General features: G+C 48.5%; 1 protein-coding gene across 2 annotated transcripts in view; it reads right to left on the reverse strand.

Moving 5' to 3' along the window:
• The window catches only part of LOC116648570 (up-regulator of cell proliferation), a 64338-nt gene that overhangs the window by 17027 nt on the left and 28663 nt on the right, over positions 1 to 18648 (reverse strand). The window contains exon 1 of one of the 2 annotated variants that reach the window (XM_032430632.1): positions 8853 to 8929. The exons of the other annotated variant lie outside the window; for it this stretch is intronic. Within the exon in view, the coding sequence (XP_032286523.1) occupies positions 8853 to 8866 (14 nt within the window). The 5' untranslated portion in view covers positions 8867 to 8929. Of the gene's footprint in view, positions 1 to 8852; positions 8930 to 18648 lie in introns of those variants that run through there. 2 annotated transcript variants of the gene reach the window in all.

The raw sequence follows: 18648 nt of genomic DNA on the forward strand, positions 1-18648 counted from the left end.
AGGGTTCTGAAGCTTCCAGGTCCGTGAACGTGAGATCTCGGGAGAACGGCAGGCTCTGGAAGGGCTCGGAAGCTCCTTGCCCCTTCCTACAGACCTCGCCCTGTGCCCAGCTCCCCTCTGGCCATTCCTAGGTTACATCCTGTTATAATAGATGGGTCAACTAGTAAGGAAAATATTTCCTTGAGTTCTGTGAGTCACACCAGCAAATTCACGGAACCCAAGGAGGGATCACAGAAACCTCTGATTTACAGCCGGTCGGCCCCACGTACAGGTGATGACCTGGACTCTTGCCACTGGGATCCTAGGCTGGCGCTGCTCACGGGACCCCCAGCCTGTCGCCCATCGGCCACAAGCATGGCAGCATCTGAAGTGGGGGTGGGAGCAGGCAGGAGGGGGGTCCCGCAGCACTGAACCTTGACCCCCTGGGATCCGAGGCTGTCTCCAGGTGGACAGGGTCAGACAGCCTGCTGGTGTCTCCGAATTCTTGGTGTGGAAGGAACCCACCCACACACAACATTAGAACCCGGGCGAGAATACCATCTCAGGGGGTGATCCCAGGTAAATGAGGTCCCAAGGCTGGGGCCCTGCTGACGTCCTACAAGACGACACGGTGGAGAGCTGGCTGTCTCCGCATCTGCACAGAAACGGCCACGTGAACACACAGCAAGGAGCCTGGGACGGAGGCTTCAGGAGAACGCAAAGCTGACCACACGGCCATCGGGGCATCCGGCCTCCGGGACGGTGAGAAACAAGCATCAGTGGCTGAAGTCGCCCAGCCTGTGGGCCTCGTGATGGCGCCCTGAGCAGACGAGCATAAGACCCCAAACTATCCTGCAAGGTGGACACAGGGCATGAGATCTGCCCAATACCACCCAGCGAGCAAACACAGCCAGACCCAAACATGAGTCTTCTGGTTCCCTTCGGGCTCATTACTTCTAAGACTCAGATAGATTTTAGGTAACTTACAATTATAGCTAGTAATTACAGGAATCATAAAAATCAGACCATCTGCCAACTCCCAACCGGCCCTGTTGTGAGTAACAGCCCTGCTAAGCGGCCTGTGGCCAAGACAGAGGAACCAAGTGCGCTCACCCGGGCCCCAGACGCTGCCCAGGGGGCCTTCCACAAAGCAGGCTTGGAAAACTACTAATATCATCAGTATTTGCTTCTGATCTCCAAAATAAGACAAATATAAAATACTGAAAAGTACCAAGAAAATGCTTTTGCCCTTTTGAAAATGACTCAACATATTAACCAATCCTCTCCCCCTTTCATCCAGTCACGTTGCTGTCGCTCCTTCTGGCCACCGACTCTAGAGGATTAGCTTCAGGCTTTCATGAGGCCGTTTCACTCCCTTAGGGTGAAGTGAACCCTGCCGAGGGGTCAGTCTTCTCGTGAGGCCCACGTGGGGTGTGGAACCGAACTCGAAGCCCAGCTCCGGTCCTGCCCGGGGCCAGGGGCACAGAGACCCCGGGTGGGCGTGGGCCCCTGGACTCGGTGCTGACCAGACCTGGGGGGTCTCCGCACACAGACAAGGGGTGACCTGCCCATAGCCCTGAGAGCTCCGTGTGTCTAGCAGTTCTTCCTCGCTAAGTCAGTAAGCAGACATTCTGGCTTGCACCCTCCGAAGGCTCCCCTGGAGTCTGCAGGAGAAATGAGGACCCTGACAACTCAGCGGCCTCACTGGCCATCTCTCCCAGGTGACATGGCCAAGCATACTATCCTCATCCATCCTTTTTCTCTCTTTTTCCAAACTGCCCAGCAGATCGACCTGCAGAACTTTTCTACTTACACCTGGAGATTCTGATTCCAGAGGCCAGGGTGTTCAGTGCTCGTTGACCCCCCTCTGACAACACAGACATCTGCCCACCTCAGAGTTGCCCTCTCCTTGGACAGTGTCCTTCAGTGCCCAGAACGAACTGTCCGAAGCTCGTGAGCAGGGCTAATGCCCAGCGACAAACCCAGCTCCTTCAGCAGGTGGTGCCAGGAAAACGAGAAGACAGAGAAAACCATCCCAAACAGGAGGACGCTAGACAAACCGGGGCGATTTCGCTTAACCGTCATGCGGCCGGCAACATATTGTTAACTGCTTTGGACAATAAAAAGTCTGACTCAATTTCTGCTGTTTGATGCTGACAGCTTTTAAGACCTGCCACTTCCCCTCCTGCCCCACACCGAGGCCAGCTGACAAGGAACCCTAGGGACTCCCTCCCCCGGCACTGGCTAGACCCCTCATCCCATGACCACCCGGAAACAAAACAAAACCTGAAGCCAACTGCTCAGAAAGCCTCGCTGAATTAGTACTAAACCTTTTTAAACCAACTCGGGTGTGCTGTGGGTTGAAACACGTCCCCCGAAAAGATATGTTCAAGTCCTAACCCTGGTACAGCGAATGTGGCCTTATTTAGAAATAGGGTCTTTGCAGATGCGATTAGTTAAATTAAGATCAGGTCATACCAGGTGGGGTGGATCCCTGATCCAACAGCTGGTATCGTGGGAAGAGGAAAGCGTGGACAGATACGCAGGGAGAGAAATACAGGACAGTGGAGTTGCCGTGTCCCCAATCCCAGGATCGCCCGGGATCGTCAGCGGCCACCAGAAGCCAGCAGAGAGGCAGGGGCCCACTGGCCCTCAGGGCCTCCGGGACGCACCCACCAGCCCACACCTCCGCTTCCGACTCCTAGCAGCCAGAGCTGCGACGGAGTCTTCATGCCGTCCAGCCTATGCCACTGTGTTACCACGTCTCTAGCCACCAACGCAGCCTGTGTGTGGCTCCTGACGGCGGGACTCGCCCCCGCCTCTTTGTGTGTCTCTTCTCTGAGTCTTGTAAGGACACCAGTCATTGCATGAGGGCCCACCGAACCCAGTATGGCCTCATTTAACTAATCACATCTGCAAAGAGCCTACTTCCAAAGAGGGTCACATTCACAGATGCCAGGGGTTAGGACTGCAACGCACATTTGGGAGGGGATGCGATTCAACCCGTAACAACATCCAAGCCCAAACCAGAGGCCGTCCTACTGCTGCGGGGTGACCACACACGTTGAAGTCTACATCTCGCTGTGCAGTAGCGGGCCTGGCTGAGAAAACACCAACGACAGGGCTCCCTCGCACGGCATGGGGGCGGCGGTGGGGGACACAAGAGGAGGTCGGACATTATAGCACAGGTAGGACGCAAGGACTCTGCAGCCTGGCAGCGGTGCCCCCAAATGTGCTGGAGGGTGCAGGGAGGGCCCCCTGCTGCTCTCCTGCTTTTCTGCACCTGGAACCCCCCACCGAGGGCAGGGGAGCCTGCACCCTGAGAAAGACGCACAGCCCCCGTGACAGCCCCCACGTCAGGCACCAGTGTCCCCTCAGCGGGCCCCGGGGCAACCGTCAATGCAACATCCCAAGCTGAGCATCTTCCCAGGACAGGAATGGCGTGTCCTGCAACCAGGCTTTGTCCTGGGCTCCTGCTGTGTAGGTCACTGAGCAAGGGGAAGCGGCACTAAAACACAGCCAGATCCTCCAGGAGCTTACACCAGAGCTGGTCACACCCGCAGAACACACACGTGCTGATCTCTGAGCCAAGGCTGGCCGTCCCCACCCCGCACACCTCCTCAGGTTGCTGTGAGGGTCCGGAGAGATGTGCAGGAGTGAGGCAGGATCATATAAGGCAGTCAGTGTTCTCCTGGATTTACTCGCACATTTATTCAGTGCTAGGGACTTCCCTAGGAGTTTGGGATAGCTCAGTGAAGGACACAACTACCTAAGTTTTGAACAGAGCTGAGCTGGGGAGCAGGGGAAAAGACTACTGTGGGATGGTGGGGGAGGGGACCTCCTGGAGAAGGGTGCCCGGGAGCACCAGCCCCATGCCGGCGGGAGGGAGGGCCGAGCGAGCAGAGACAGGACGGGAAAGACGGAGCTTTCCTGGCCACAGACAAGACTTGCTTCCACTCTGGAGGGTGCTCTGAGTGCAGGTGACATGCCTGTCTGGTGCTGCAAACAGCAGAGGGGTGACAAAGGTCAGCCCCAGGTGGTGGCAGCACCAGAGACGCTGACACGGGGTGGGGCTGAACGACAGAACAGACGGATGGGAAGGCTGTGGGAGGGCAGGGCTGCCGGGACCCCAAGCGGCTGGGGCTGCTGGCCTGGGAGCGGTCGTAAAGAAACTATTTGTGTGTCTCCAGCTTCCCAAATTCTCTCACTGTGGCCGGCAGTTTTCCAGATCTGTTTGCAAATAAAATAATCAAAACCCAGCTGCCATCCTGTAGACAAGCAGGTTAGAGACGTCGGGGAAAACTCTTACCAACTCATCTAGGTTGAAAAACAGGTAAGATGATTCTATGGAGAAATATGTGTATAATAACAATCAGGAAAATTCTGAAAAAGAACAGTAATGAAAGAGGACAAAGCCTACGGAGAGGAAAACACAGGACTGGCAGCCAGAAATTAAAGCTGCAGGCCTGGTTCTCGAGATACAGCTCAGGCACAGAGAAACACGGTTCCCAATCAGCCGGGAACCTCGTCTCTGGCCCTGGGAGCTCAGAGTGTCTGGGGTCATTCAGGCATGGGGAACCTGGAAAAATAGGGGCGCCTGGGGAGCTCAGTGGGTTAAGCATCTGCCTTCGGCTCAGGTCATGATCCTGGGGTCCTGGGATCAAGCCCCGCATCGGGGTCTCTGCTCGGCAAGGAGCCTGCTTCTCCCTCTCCCTCCACCCCTGCTCGTGCTCTCTCTCTCTCCCTCACTCCTCTATCTCTCAAATAAATACATAAAATCTTAAAAAGGAAAAATAAGGCAACTAACAATTTCATCAAATGTCTCAACGCAGAGAGCCTAACAGAAGCAGCCCACGTGAACCAGGCAGGTAGGTCTGGGAACCCCAAGCGGGAGCCCTTCTTCCAACGAGAGCCCCATCTCCAGGCATCTCTGCCAAACCACAGTCCGAGCCTCAGATGCTCTGCGAATACAGCTGCTTCCTCCAACAAACCGTGTGAGCGCATCCTCCCATCAGCTCCACCCCGCGCGCCATGGAGACACGACACGCCCTCTGTGGTCAGGACAAAACACAGAACCAAGATTTTTGTTTGTGCCTCAGTAAGTTCATTTAACACAACTGCAGTCATCATTAATGGGGTGAGCTGCCTCAAGTTTGAACTTAAACGGCGTCCCCGGGCCTTGGTTCCCTCATCTGTCTGATGGGGCAGAGGTACCTGGAGAGGGGCCTGACAACGCTCTTCTGAGAAGCAAGCAGAATGTACGTTTCAGGGAACATTCCCTGACCCAATGGTTCTGGGGAAGAGGCCCTTCCCCGAGCTGGATGGAGGCTGGCGGCACAGCCTTGCCCACAGCACCCGTCCCAGTGCTCCTGTTTTCTGCTGAGGGGACACACTGGGTAGCTGGCGTGGTCGTGGGGCAATCACAGATCCACGGGGAGTGGGGGGGGGGCAAAGTCTGTGTCCTGCTGGCAAGAGCACGTCCCTTCTTCAGAAGCCGCAGCAGCCACTGGACAGGCCGAGGGCTCCCACTGGACTTGTCCTGGAGCAGACACACACCTTGTCTGGGTCCCCCAGTGTCTCCACCCCACCCCTCCCCTCCCCTCCCCTGGGCCTCCATCCAGCGTGAAGAGCCATCCGGACCAGGCCAGGCTCTGGCGGGAAAGTTGAACCCTTCCCAGAAGGCAAAGGCCCGGATCCTTTCCTTCCCCACCAAATGATGGTGTTAGGGGAGCATCTTTGTGGATAGGAATGACAAAATAAAGTCCGAGGTACTTGTAAGTGTCTGGTGGATGAGAAGGGGAGCACCTCAGCTGCCAGGAAAATGGACGGGGCCTCCAGCGCACTCGCTCACCACCTGCTCTTTCCTCAGAGGGCAGCCCTCACTGGGTTTCTTCCGGAAACAAAAACCTGAGGGGATGTGGGTGGCGAGAACCCCATGTTAACAATGGGATCAAAGGCCCTGGGACCGACTGTTGCTGAGGGACTGTAAGAGGTCAGGTAGGAAGTTTCCATCTTTAAAGACTCGGGGAGTGAAGAGTCCTCGTTCTTACCCCGATAACTCCATCAGACAGGCAAGACTTTTCAAGTCTAATGTCAGGTGTTGGGAGGTGCAGAGAGGCCTTGAAGTCTGGTGGGGGGAGGGGAAGGCAGTTCGACCACCTGTGAGGACACTCCAGTAGGATCAACTAAAAAAAGGCCCCCTGACCCCAACGTCCAATTCTTGCACATGTCCAGAGGGAGAGATGACGTGCAGCAGTATTTTACGGAGAAAACTGGAAACCCTCTGACTACATAACAGGACCGTGCTGCACGATATTCTGTAGATGTCAAAAGTTGGATAGATCTGATCCTTGTTCTGACATGGGGACAACAGCAAACCATACCACCGGGTGAACAAAGCAAGCCGCAGAAGCTGTATGAGAGCATTTAAGTAAAACACACCGACCCCCGACACTGCGCACCATTTGAGGGAACGCAGGAACCCCAGAAACCTACCAGCGAGTTATGGCCCCCAGGGTTAAGAACCTCTGACTTAGGGGCGCCTGGGTGGCTCAGTCATTAAGCGTCTGCCTTTGGCTCAGGTCATGATCCCAGGGTCCTGGGATCGAGCCCCGCATCGGGCTCCCTGCTCCGCGGGAAGCCTGCTTCTCCCTCTCCCACTCCCCCTGCTTGTGTTCCCTCTCTCGCTGTGTCTCTCTCTGTCAAATAAATAAAATCTTTAAGAAAAAAAAAAAAGAACCTCTGACTTAGACAACATTTCAAGCCACAGAAAACAGAAGCCATGTGGCAGAGAACACGTGCTGGGATTAGCACAGATGGGTCACAGAACCCGAGGAGCCCTAACACGAAGGCACAGAGTACAGGAGACAAGCCAGGAGGCCCGCAGGATGGGGCTGATGGCAGCAGGTCCCCGAGCTCCATCTTTCCTGTCCCCTCCACACTGCTGTCACGGGGACTCCCCCTCCATGAGTGGCGTGCAGGGAGCTCACACACGAGGCCGGTCCCACAGTCCGGGCCAGCATCGTCTCTACGTAGCCCCAAACTCACTGGGCTGGGGGTCACCTCCAACATATCTTTTCCTTTGAGGCCTTGCTCCTGGCCAGGCCCTTGTGACCAATGCCCAGCACATCAGTAAGGGCCTCCTCTGTCCTTCCCAGCTCCCCTACAGTGATTCACGGGGGAAAGAACACCAGAGTCAGAGGCTCCTCCATGCACAGCCCGGCAGAAATCACAGATCCCTTCCTAGCCCTGCCCCGAACGCTGCCTTGCTCCCCCAGTACCGAGTCCAGGAGGCTGAGCATCTGCGGGTCAGCTGACTGAGACAGGCCAGAAACTCTCAGGAAGTCGGGTCTTCCTGGCCAGACTCTGCCCTGCCAGTGAAACCTGCAGTGTAGACAGGTCAGGGTTACATGTGGACGTGTGGACTGTCCCCAGACGCATGCATGCCATAGTCATATGCCACAGTGCCCAGTTCTCTCTGTAAAATGAAGTAGAGGACATTGACAGTTCTCTGACCTCAGCTTTCCAGTGAGTACGCGTCAGAGCATTACAGACGAGTACCACCTGCAGACTCGTGGGGTCACTCACAACAGGACGATATCCGATCTACACCCATGCCACCTACCCCAGGGACACCGTGGAGGGCCTGCTGGCTCACAGCAGAGCACCACTTAGCCCACCTCTGACCCGGGTCTACACAGTAGTGTGTCTGGACACCAAATGTACCATCACGTCTGAGAGGCCTGACGGCCACCGCACACAAACTCAGACACCTCGCGGCTGCCAGGCCACCCCGCCTCCCCCTTTCCTGACAAGAGGGGCAGGAACCGGGTGGGACCTTGAACTCCTGTTCAGTCTGGCCTTCTGAGGGATGGGCCAGGTGTTTATTCTATTTATGAGCTCAAAGTACTGGGTACTTTGTGACCAGAGCTCCCCAAACCTGGAAAGCCAGCAGGAAGATGGGAATGCCCATGACTTGGCCAGCGTCATTAAGGCCGTGGGCAGAGCCAGCTCACCCCATGCACGGCAGGGCCTCCCCCCGTGAGAGGCCTGGTACCTGTCCTCTCGACCCCACAGGAGCGGTTACCACAGCCAACACGTCTAAGACCCTCTGAGTGTGCAGGGTCTTCAAACTAAGAATTTCACCAACTAAAGCAATGACCTTGAGACTCATTCTCCTCTGGGAAGGTACTGGACTGTCATTGCCAGCTTGCGCGACTAGTTAGATTATGGAAGCAAAAACTAATTATAATTAATGGCTGAGGTTTTCTTTTGCAAGGAAGGATTGTTTCAGAAATGACAAACTCGGCGTGTGTCACCATGTTTCCCTAAAGAAAGAACATTTTCGCACCGAAGCAGTGGAAGGCGGTGATGTCAGAACGGGGCTGCCACCCCAGCAGGGCCCGCGGCCCGGCCCCGCCCGGAGACCCGACCCGCAGCCCCCGCCCGGCGGGCGCGCGGCCTCCCCTGCCCTCGCACGCGACCTTCGGGGACCCCCCGGCTGCGCCCCGCGGGTGAGAGCCCAGCATCCGCTCCTACGCGAGCAAGTGGAAAACAGCTGCGCAGGGCAGGGCCGGGGCGCCGGGCACCGGGCGCTCGGGGCCCAGCGGCTCCCAGGCCCAGGGCCGCGCCCGCCCGACCCGACCCCCCCCCCGCCCCCGCCCCGCCCGGCCCGCGCCCCCTCGCGCCCCCCTGCCCGGCCGCGCCCGCCCAAGGTCGGCGGGAGGGCCGCGGGGCCCGGCGAGCGGGGGTCCGGACGGGCGCCGGGGCGGGGGGTCCGGGGACCGGCGGCCCACGCCCGCACCTGCCCCGGGGGGCCCCCCACCCCGCGGCCCGCAGCCCACTCTCCGGTGCGGCCTGAGCGCCGCACTCACCCGTGCGACGCCATCAGCGCGGCGAGGTCTCGGCGCTGCCGCCGCCTCCGCTTCCTCCGCGCGGAGCGCCTCCGCCGGGGAGGGGCCTCGCGCCGGCCACGGCCGCCCGCCCGGGTCGCTCCGGCGGGGGCGCGGGGAGGGGGCCGCGCTCGGGGAGGGGGCCGCGCTCGGGGAGGGGGCCCGGGGCGGCGGGGAGGGGACGGGGGTCTGGGGGGCGCTCGGGGAGGGGGCCCGGGGCGGCGGGGAGGGGACTGGGGGGCGCCCGGGGAGGGGGGGGGTCCCGGGACAGTGGGGGGGCGCGGGGAGGGTCCGGGTATCACCCCTGAGCGGCCGAAGGGAGGGGATGCGGGGGGGCAGGCAGTGCAGGGTTGACACTGGGAACAGGGGCGGCCGCAGCCCCAACCCGCCCACCGGCCCACCTGCCCAGGTGCCCGCAGGCCAGGACTCCGGGAGAGGTGCCTACGGGGCCAAACCAGCCGAAAACCTGCCCCGGGGCCACGAAGCCGCTGGGGGACCGGGTAAAGTCGATGCCTCCCTACCACGAGTTTGATTTCCCTAAGAAAAGCCTTTTCTTCAGCCCAGGAGAGCAAGGCGCTGTCACTACTATTAAGCAAGTGGTAACTTTGCTGTTACTTGCTGTGCTGTCTTGCACGAGTTGCTGGCCTCTCTGAGCCCAGTTACCCCTTGTCAAATGTGTATAAAATTACACTGTTCAGCCCTAGGGACTGTGGAGCACTTTGATCATCCCTTACATTGTGTTATTCAGCGATAATAAGGGGTCTGGGGTTCCTACAGGGGGTTTCACGGGCACCACCTGTGAGTGCTTGAGCCTCAGTTCCTGCTTCAGCACAATGAGTTTTCAAAAATAAATGAGCTCTTGTAAGTGAAAACGCTTAACAGAAAGCTTTGGAAAATGTAAACCACTGTTGATCACATTTCTGTGTTATATTAGACATTACCGATAATTAGTCTGTTTTTACTGCTAATAAGAGTAAGAGCAAAGCCAAGACAGGAGCCAGAAGACCTGGGTTGAACTCTGGGCTCCACCCATCAGGAACTCTGGATCTCGGCAAGAGAGAACCTTGTCAGGGCTGTCCTCTCCTCACCGGAAAAATGGGGTAAAAATAGGTCCCTTCCTCTGTCTGGGTGTTGAACGAGTTAATATTTGTAAAGTGAGTGATACATTGGCTGGTGCATGGTCTCTTTTCCTTCCTGAGAATCCATCCAGTGTTTTGAGCATCTTTGTTCCCTTGGGTAAAATGCAAGGTCAGGAAATTGCTGCCTTAAGTTCAGAAGGTAATTAATGCTCTGTAAAGTTAGCTAAGTAAAGCCACAGGGGCTGTGAGACCCAGATTGGGAATAAATCCAAGAGGACCAGGGTTAGGAAGAGTTTGGGGAGGGGGCAACTGCTAAATGGCCTGGTTCAAGGCAGTAATGATTGCTACTGGAATGAGGGAGGGCAGATAATTTTTTAAAAATCAACTTAGTCGACTTTAAAATATATTTTAAAATAATAACTAAATATAAGTTCACTGAAATATTCTTCTTCAACATGAATTTTAGTGGGTATGTGCCATTTCACTGCCTAGTGGATGATCATGTTTTAACCAACCCCTACTGTTGGACATAAATATTGCTGCCAGTATTCATTATTATAAGAAATATGGACAACAAATATCCCTATCCATGATTATTTCATCCAGTATTCATCCATGATTATTACTTTTTTTTTTAAGATTTCATTTATTTATTTGACAGAGAGAGACATAGTGAGAGAGGGAACACAAGCAGGGGGAGCGGGAGAGGGAGAAGCAGGCTTCCCGCTGAGCAGGATCCCAGGACTCTGGGATCATGACCTGAGCCGAAGGCAGACGCTTAACGACTGAGCCACCCAGGACCCCCCCCCCCCATGATTATTTCCTTAAGCCAAGTTTCTAGGAGTTGAATTTCTAGGTCAGATGATATCAGCATTTTAAGTCTTTTCAGATACATATATAACATACATACACACACAAACACACACATATACATACACTTACATATGCTATACATACATATAGACTCACACACACAGATTACTCTCCCAGCACACTTACCAACACTGACGATAGTGCCAGTTTCCCAAAACTTGTTCTATAAATTTAACAATTTCTTTTGTTGCCAATTTGGTAGGTTAAAAACCAGTATTTTGGCAAAATGGCAGACTAGGAAGTTCCAAGCTCTCATTTCCTCACAGAAAAGTGAACAAACAACCTGAAACTGCCTGAACTAATTTTGTAGGGGCTCTAAACACCAAAGACTTACAGCAACCAAGCAAACACTCAAGCAAGAAAAACACATATTTAAAATTGCAGGTAAGTTTTCTGGAGTTTTTACTTGCGTTGCCCCACCCCTTCTCCAGGGTAGCAGTGGTCTTGGCCTTGAGCAGGTAGGATCCTGTTTCCCAGTCCCCACATACTTACTGTCTTGGACAGGCCTTCTTTGCATACAACCTTAGAAGAAATGGTAAAGGGAGTCCATCAGATTGAAACAACAGAATGCTAGACCAGAACTCACAGCAGGATGAAATTGTAAAGATCTATCATAAAGATAAATATATGGGCAAATACAAAAACCAGAATTTTAATTTTGGTATTAACTCCACTTTTTATTTTCAATAGGACTTAAAAGACAAATTCATACAAATAATTATGTTATAAATATATATTACTGGGGGGCACCTGGGTGGCTCAGTCGGTTGAGCATCTGCCTTTGGCTCAGGTCATGATCTAGGGGTCCCGGAATCGAGTCCCGGGTTGGGCTCCCTGCTCAGCGGGGAGTCTGCTTCTCCCTCTCCCTCTGCTGCTCCCCCTGCTGTGCACTCTCTCTCTTTCTCTGACAAATAAAATCTTTAAAAAAAATGTTACTGGGCACAGGGTATAAAAATGTAATTTGTGATATTAATAACTTGAAGGAGAAATGACTGTAAAGTGTAGAGTTTTTGTATGCAGCTGAGGTGTTCAAATCATTAAAATTAGACTTTTGTAACTTTAGGATATTATATGTAATCCCATGGTATCCACAAAGAAAATCTTTATAGAATATATAGAAGAATATATATTTGAAGGGAATCAAAACGTGTCATTACAAGAATTCAGCTGACCAGAAATAAGGCAGTAATAGAAGAGAGACAAAGCTCTAAGGCAATAATAATAATAATAATTTTTTAAAAAGGCAAAGTGGCAGTAGTAAATTCCTCCTTATCAGTAATTATTTCAAATGTGAATGGATGAAATTATCCAATCAAAAGGCAGAGATTGGCAGAATGGGTTTTAAAAAATAATCCAAATATATACTGTTTACAAGAGACTGACCTTGAGTCTAAAGACAGAAAAAGATTGGAAGTGAAAGGATGGTAAAAGATGTTCCGTGCAAACAGTAACCAAAAAAGCAGGGTAAGCTACTTAGATAAAATAGACTTTAGGTTAGAACTGTTATAAGAGATAAAGAAAGACATTATATATTTTTAAAAATAGTCAATTCACCAAGATATAGCAATTATAAACATATATGCACCAAATAAAAAGCCCCAAAATATATGAAGCAAATATTCACAGAATTGAAGGGAAAACTAGTTCTATAATAATACTTGGATACTTCAATAGTCATTTTCTACAGTAGATAGAAAAACCAGGAAGAAGATCAAGAAGGAAACAGAGAACCTGAACCATACTACCAATTGGTTGTGTCCAACAGACACATACAGGACACTGCACTTAATAGCAGCAGAACACACATCCTTCTCAAGGGCACATGGACCATCCTCCAGAAGGGACCACATGTCAGGCCACAAAACAAGTCTTAATAAATTAAAAAAAGATTTCAATCATTAAAAATATCTTTTATTGGGCGCCTGGGTGGCTCAGTTGGTTAAGCCCCTGCCTTCGGCTCAGGTCATGATCCTGGAGTCCCGGGATCGAGTCCCGCATCGGGCTCCCTGCTCAGTGGGGAGTCTGCTTCTCCCTCTGACCCTCCCTCTTCTCATGCTCTCTCTATCTCATTCTCTCTCTCAAATAAATAAATAAAATCTTTAAAAATATATATATCTTTTATCACAATAGAATGAAACTAGACATCAAAAATATAAAACAGGAAAATTGACAAATATGTGGAAATTAAGCAGCACACCATAAACAACTGATAAAGAATAAATCACAAGGAAAACTGGGAAATACCTCAACAACAATAAAAACATAGCAAAACATGTGATATAGCAAAAACAGTGCTAAGAGGGAATTGTATATATATAAATATCTGTTATAAAAGAAGAAAAATCTCAAATCAATAACCTAACTCTATGCCTCAAGGGGAAAAAAAATGAAGAGCACACCAACCCAAAGCTAGCTACTAATAATTACTTATTAGTAAGTAATAAAGACTAGAAAAGAGAAAAATAAAGAATAGAAAAATAGAGAAAAATCAATGAAATAAAAAGCTGATTCTTTGAAAAGATCAAAATTAACAAACTTTTAGCTAAACTCACAAAAAAGGACAGAAGACATAAATCACTAAAACCAGAAATCTAAGTAAGGACATTACTACTGGTTTTACAGAAAAAAAAAAAAAAATTATAAGAATACTACAAATGATTGTATACCAACAAATTGCATCACCTAAATGAAAAAACTGATTTCCTGGAAACACAATAGACTGAATAATGAAGAAATAGAAAATCTGAACAGATCTATAACTAGACATTGAAGTAGTAATCAAAAAACCTCCCAACAAGGAAAAGCATGGCTTCAATGGTGAATTCTACAAAACATATAAATAGTAGCATTAATCCTCTAACTCTTTGAAAAAATTAAAGAGCATGAGATCAACATTACACCTGATACTAAAGCCAAACACCCGACAAGAAAGCTACAGACCAATTTCCCTTATGAATATTGATACAAAAATCCTTGACAAAATGCTAGCAAACATAATCCAGAAAAAGACTATATACAATGACAAAGTGGGATTTATTCCTGGAATGCAAGGATGGTGCCACATATGAAAATTGATCAGTGTAATATATTACATTAATACAATGAAGAAAGAAAAAGTACATGATTATCTCAATGTATGCAGAAAAAGCATTTGACAAAATTCAACAACTTTCTTGACAAAAACACTCAAACCAGGAGTGGATGGAAACCTCTTCAACACAATAAAGGCCACATATAAAACCCCAGCGTTAACACCATACTCAATGGTGAAAGCCTACAAGTTTTCCCTAAAATTAGAAACAAGAAAAGGATGCTCACTTTTGCCACTTCTGTTCAACACAGTACCGGAAGTCCTAGTCAAATCAATTAGGCAAGGAAAAGAAACAAAAGGCATCCAAACTGGAAAAGAAAAAGTAAAATTTTGTCTGTAGATGACATGATCATATATGTACAAAGTCCCAAAAATTCCACACCAAAAAAAACAACAACAACAACAATAAAAACCCTGTAATACCTAATAGGTGAATTCAGCAAAGTTGCAAGTAAAAAATCAACATGCAAAAATCAGCTGTGATGATGGCAGCAGGCCATGCATCTGCAGACACCTGCAGCAGGCCTGCCCAAAGACCTCAGCAGCCATAGACCCATCAGCCAGCACACCCAGAATCTCTGACCACACTCTTTGGAGAGGTCTTTCCCTACTGAAACCAGCCAGTAAGAATTAGAAGAGGTAACCGCTTCTTCAAATGTACAGATACCAACACTAGGCTAGAAAAATCATGAATAATGACATCACAAAGAAACCTAATAAAGCTAAAGAAACAGAAACCCATGAACTACTTGACAAAGAACTCAAAATAATTTTCTTAAATAAGTTAAATGAGAGAAAAAAATAATTATCCCTGATGAACATAGATGATAAATCCTCAACAAAATTCTAGCAAGCTGGATTAAACAGCACATTAAAAGTACCCCATGACTAGGTAGAATTTATCCCTGTGGTGCAAGGATGGCTCAAATTATGCAAATCAATCACTGTGATACACCACATTAGCAGAATGAAGGATAAAAATCACATGATCATTGAAATAGATTCAGAAAAGCAGTTTACAAAACTCAACACCCTTTCATGATAAAAACTCTCAACAAAATAAGTACACTAGGAATTTACTTTAATACAATAGAGGCTGTTTACAAGAAGCCCATAGTCAACATTATACTCAACGATGAAAAGCTAAAAGTTTACCCTCTAAAGTATGAAACAAGGCAAGAATGCCCACTCTTGCTTCTCCTATTCAACATTGTACTATGAGTCCTAGAGAGGATAATTAAATAAGAAATAAATAAATAAATAAATAAATAAAAGACATCCAAATCAGAAAGAAAGAAGTAAAATTATCTGTTTACAGAAGACATGATCTTCTATGTAGAAAGACTAAAGACTACACACACACCTGTTAAAATAAATGGATTCAGTAAAGTTGCAGGATACAAAAATCCATATACAAAAATCAGTTGCATTTCTATACAGAAACAATATATCCAAAGAGGAAATTAAGAAAACAGTCTCATCTACAATATCATCAAAAACAATAAAAGGGGCGCCTGGGTGGCTCAGTCATTAAGTATCTGCCTTCGGCTCAGGTCATGATCCCAGGGTCCTGGGATCAAGCCCCACATCGGGCTCCCTGCTCGGCGGGAAGCCTGCTTCTCCCTCTTCCACCCCCCCTGCTTGTGTTCCTGCTCTCACTATCTCTCTCTGTCAAATAAATAAATAAAATCTTAAAAAAAAAAAACAATAAAATACTTAGGAAAAAACTAAGGAGTTAAGAGACCTGTACATAGAAATCCATAAAACAGTGATGAAAGAGATTAAAGAAGACACAAATAAATGGAAGGACATTTCATGTTCATTGACTGAAAGAATTAATATTGTTAAAATTAATCATTCAAAGTGATCTACATTTTCAATACAATCCCCCCAAAATACTAATGGCATTCTTTATGGAAGTAGAAAAAAATAATCCTAGAATTCATTTGGAACCACCACAGACCTTGAATGGCCAAAGCAATTTTGAGCAAGAACATAGCTGGAGGCATCACACTTCCTAATTTCAAAATATATTAGACAGCTACAGTAATCGGAACTGCATGATACTGGCATAAAAACAAATATACAGGGCACCGGGGTGGCTCAGTTGGTTAAGCGTCTGCCTTCGGCTCAGGTCATGATCTCAGGGACCTGGGATTGAGCAGCGAGTCTGCTTCTCCCTCTCCTCCGCCCCCACTCATGCTCTCTCTCCTATCTCTCTCTCTCAAATAAATAAACCTTTAAAAGCAAAAAACAAGGGGCACCTGGGTGGCTCAGTCAGTGAAGCATCTGCCTTCAGCTCAGGTCATGATCTCAGGGTCCTGGGATAGAGTCCCGCATCGAGCTCCCTGATCAGCGGGAGCCTGCTTCTCCCTCTCCCCCCTGCTTGGGCTCTCTCTCACGATCTCTGTCACTCTCTGTCACTATATGTCTCTCTCTCGCAAATAAATAAATCAAATCTTTAAAAAAATAAAAACAAAAAACAAATATACCGTAGTCCCCCCTTAGCCATGGTTTCAGTTACTTACGGTCAACTGCAGTCCGAAACCAGATGATCCTCCTTCTGACAATCAGAAGGTCAATAGTAGCCTAACGCTACATGTAATGCCTACACCATTCACCTCACTTCCTCTCACTTCACCTCATCACATGGGCATTTTATCACCTCACATCATCACAAGAGGAAGGGTGAGTGCAGTACAAGAAGATATTTTGAGGGCACCTGGGTGGCTCAGTTGGTTAAGCGACTGCCTTCAGCTCAGGTCATGTTCCTGGAGTCCCAGGATAGAGTTCCGCATCTGGCTCCCTGCTCAGCAGGGAGTCTTCTTCTCCCTCTGACCCTCCCCCCTCTCATGCTCTCTCTCTCTATCTCATTCTCTCTCTCAAATAAATAAATAAAATCTTTAAAAAAAAAAGATATTTTGAGAAAAATAAAGACCACAGTCACATCATTTTTATTATAGTATATTGTCATAATTTTTCTATTTTATTATTGGTTACTGATGTTAGTCTTTTATTGTGCCTAATTTAAAAATTAAACTTTATCATAGGTATGCACATAGAGGAAACAAGAGAGTATGTATAGGGTTCAGTATTATTCCCATTTCAGGCATCCACTGGGGGTCTTGGAACATAGCCCCCACTGACAAGGGGGGACTACCAATGGAACAGAATGGAGAGCCCAGGAGTAAGTCCATGCATCTACAGTCAACCGATCTTAGAGAAGCATGCCAAGAACACTAAATGGGGAAAGGACAGTCTCTTCAAGCAATGTTGACGGGAAAACTGGATATCCACATGCAGAAGCATGAAATTAGATACTTACATCACACACAAACATCAACTCAAAATGGATAAAAGACATAATCCTAAAATCTGAAACTATAAAACTCTTAGAAGAAAACATAGGGGAAAAGCTAAATGTTGCACTCTGCAATGAATTCTTGGGTAAGACACCAAAAGCACAGGCAACAAAAGCAAAAAATAGACGAGTGGGTTATATCAAACTGAAAAACTACTGTCTAGCAAAGGAAACAATCAACTAAATGAAAAGACGACCTATGGAATGGAAGACATTATTTGCAAACCATAAATCTGATAAGAGGTTAATATTTAAAATATAGAAGGAACTCCTTCAACTCAATAATAATTTATTTTAAGAAAAACTGATTTAAAAATGGGCAAAGGACCTCAAGAGACATTTCTCAAAAGAAGACATAAAAATGGCCAACGGGTTGGGCGCCTGGGTGGCTCAGTTGGTTAAGCGACTGCCTTTGGCTCAGGTCATGATCCTGGAGTCCCAGGATCAAGTCCCGCATCGGATTCCCCGCTCAGCAGGGAGTCTGCTTCTCCCTCTGACCCTCCCCCCTCTCATGTGCTCTCTCTCGCTCTCATTCTCTCTCTCAAATAAATAAAATCTTAAAAAAAAAAAATGGCCAACGGGTATATGAAAAGGTGCTCAACATAACTAATCATCAGGGAAATGTGAATGAAAACCACAATCAGGTATCACCTCACACCTGCGAGAATGGCCATTATCAAAAAGACAAGATACGTGTTGGTGAGGATGTTGAGAAACAGAATGCCTTGTACACTGATGGTGGGAATGCAAACTGGTGCAGCCACTGTGGAAAACAGTATGGCAGGTCCTCAAAAAGCTAAACATAGAAATACCATGTGATCCAAAATCACACATCTGAGTATATAGCCAAAAGTATTGAAGTCGGGATCTCAAAGAGATATCTGTACTCTGCTGTTCGTTGCAGCATTATTCACGATAATCAAGATAGGGAAACAACCTAATTGTCCATCAAGGAATGAATGGATAGAGAAAAATGTGGTGTATAAATACAATAGAATATTGGTTGGCCTTTAAAAAGCAGAAAATCCTGACATTTGCAACAACATGGATGTACCTAGAGACCCTTATGCTAAGTGACATAAACCAGACAAAGGACAAATTCTGCATGATCCCACTTTTAGGAGGAATCTAATATAGTAAAATTCAGAACCACAGCATGGAATAATGGTTACCAGATGCTGGGAGGAGGGAAAAACAGAGAGGTGTTGGTTAGTCAAAGGGTACAAAGCTCTAGTTATGCAAAATGAGTAAGTTCTGGAGATCTAATGTACAACATAGGGCCTATAGTTAACAACACTGTATGGTATACTTAAAAATATGCTAAGAAGGTAGATCTTATGTTAAGTGCTCTTAAACACAAAAGAAAAAATACAT

This window comes from Phoca vitulina, unplaced genomic scaffold, assembly GCF_004348235.1.
Source record: "Phoca vitulina isolate PV1807 unplaced genomic scaffold, GSC_HSeal_1.0 scaffold44, whole genome shotgun sequence".
Classification (NCBI taxonomy): Eukaryota; Metazoa; Chordata; class Mammalia; order Carnivora; family Phocidae; genus Phoca; species Phoca vitulina.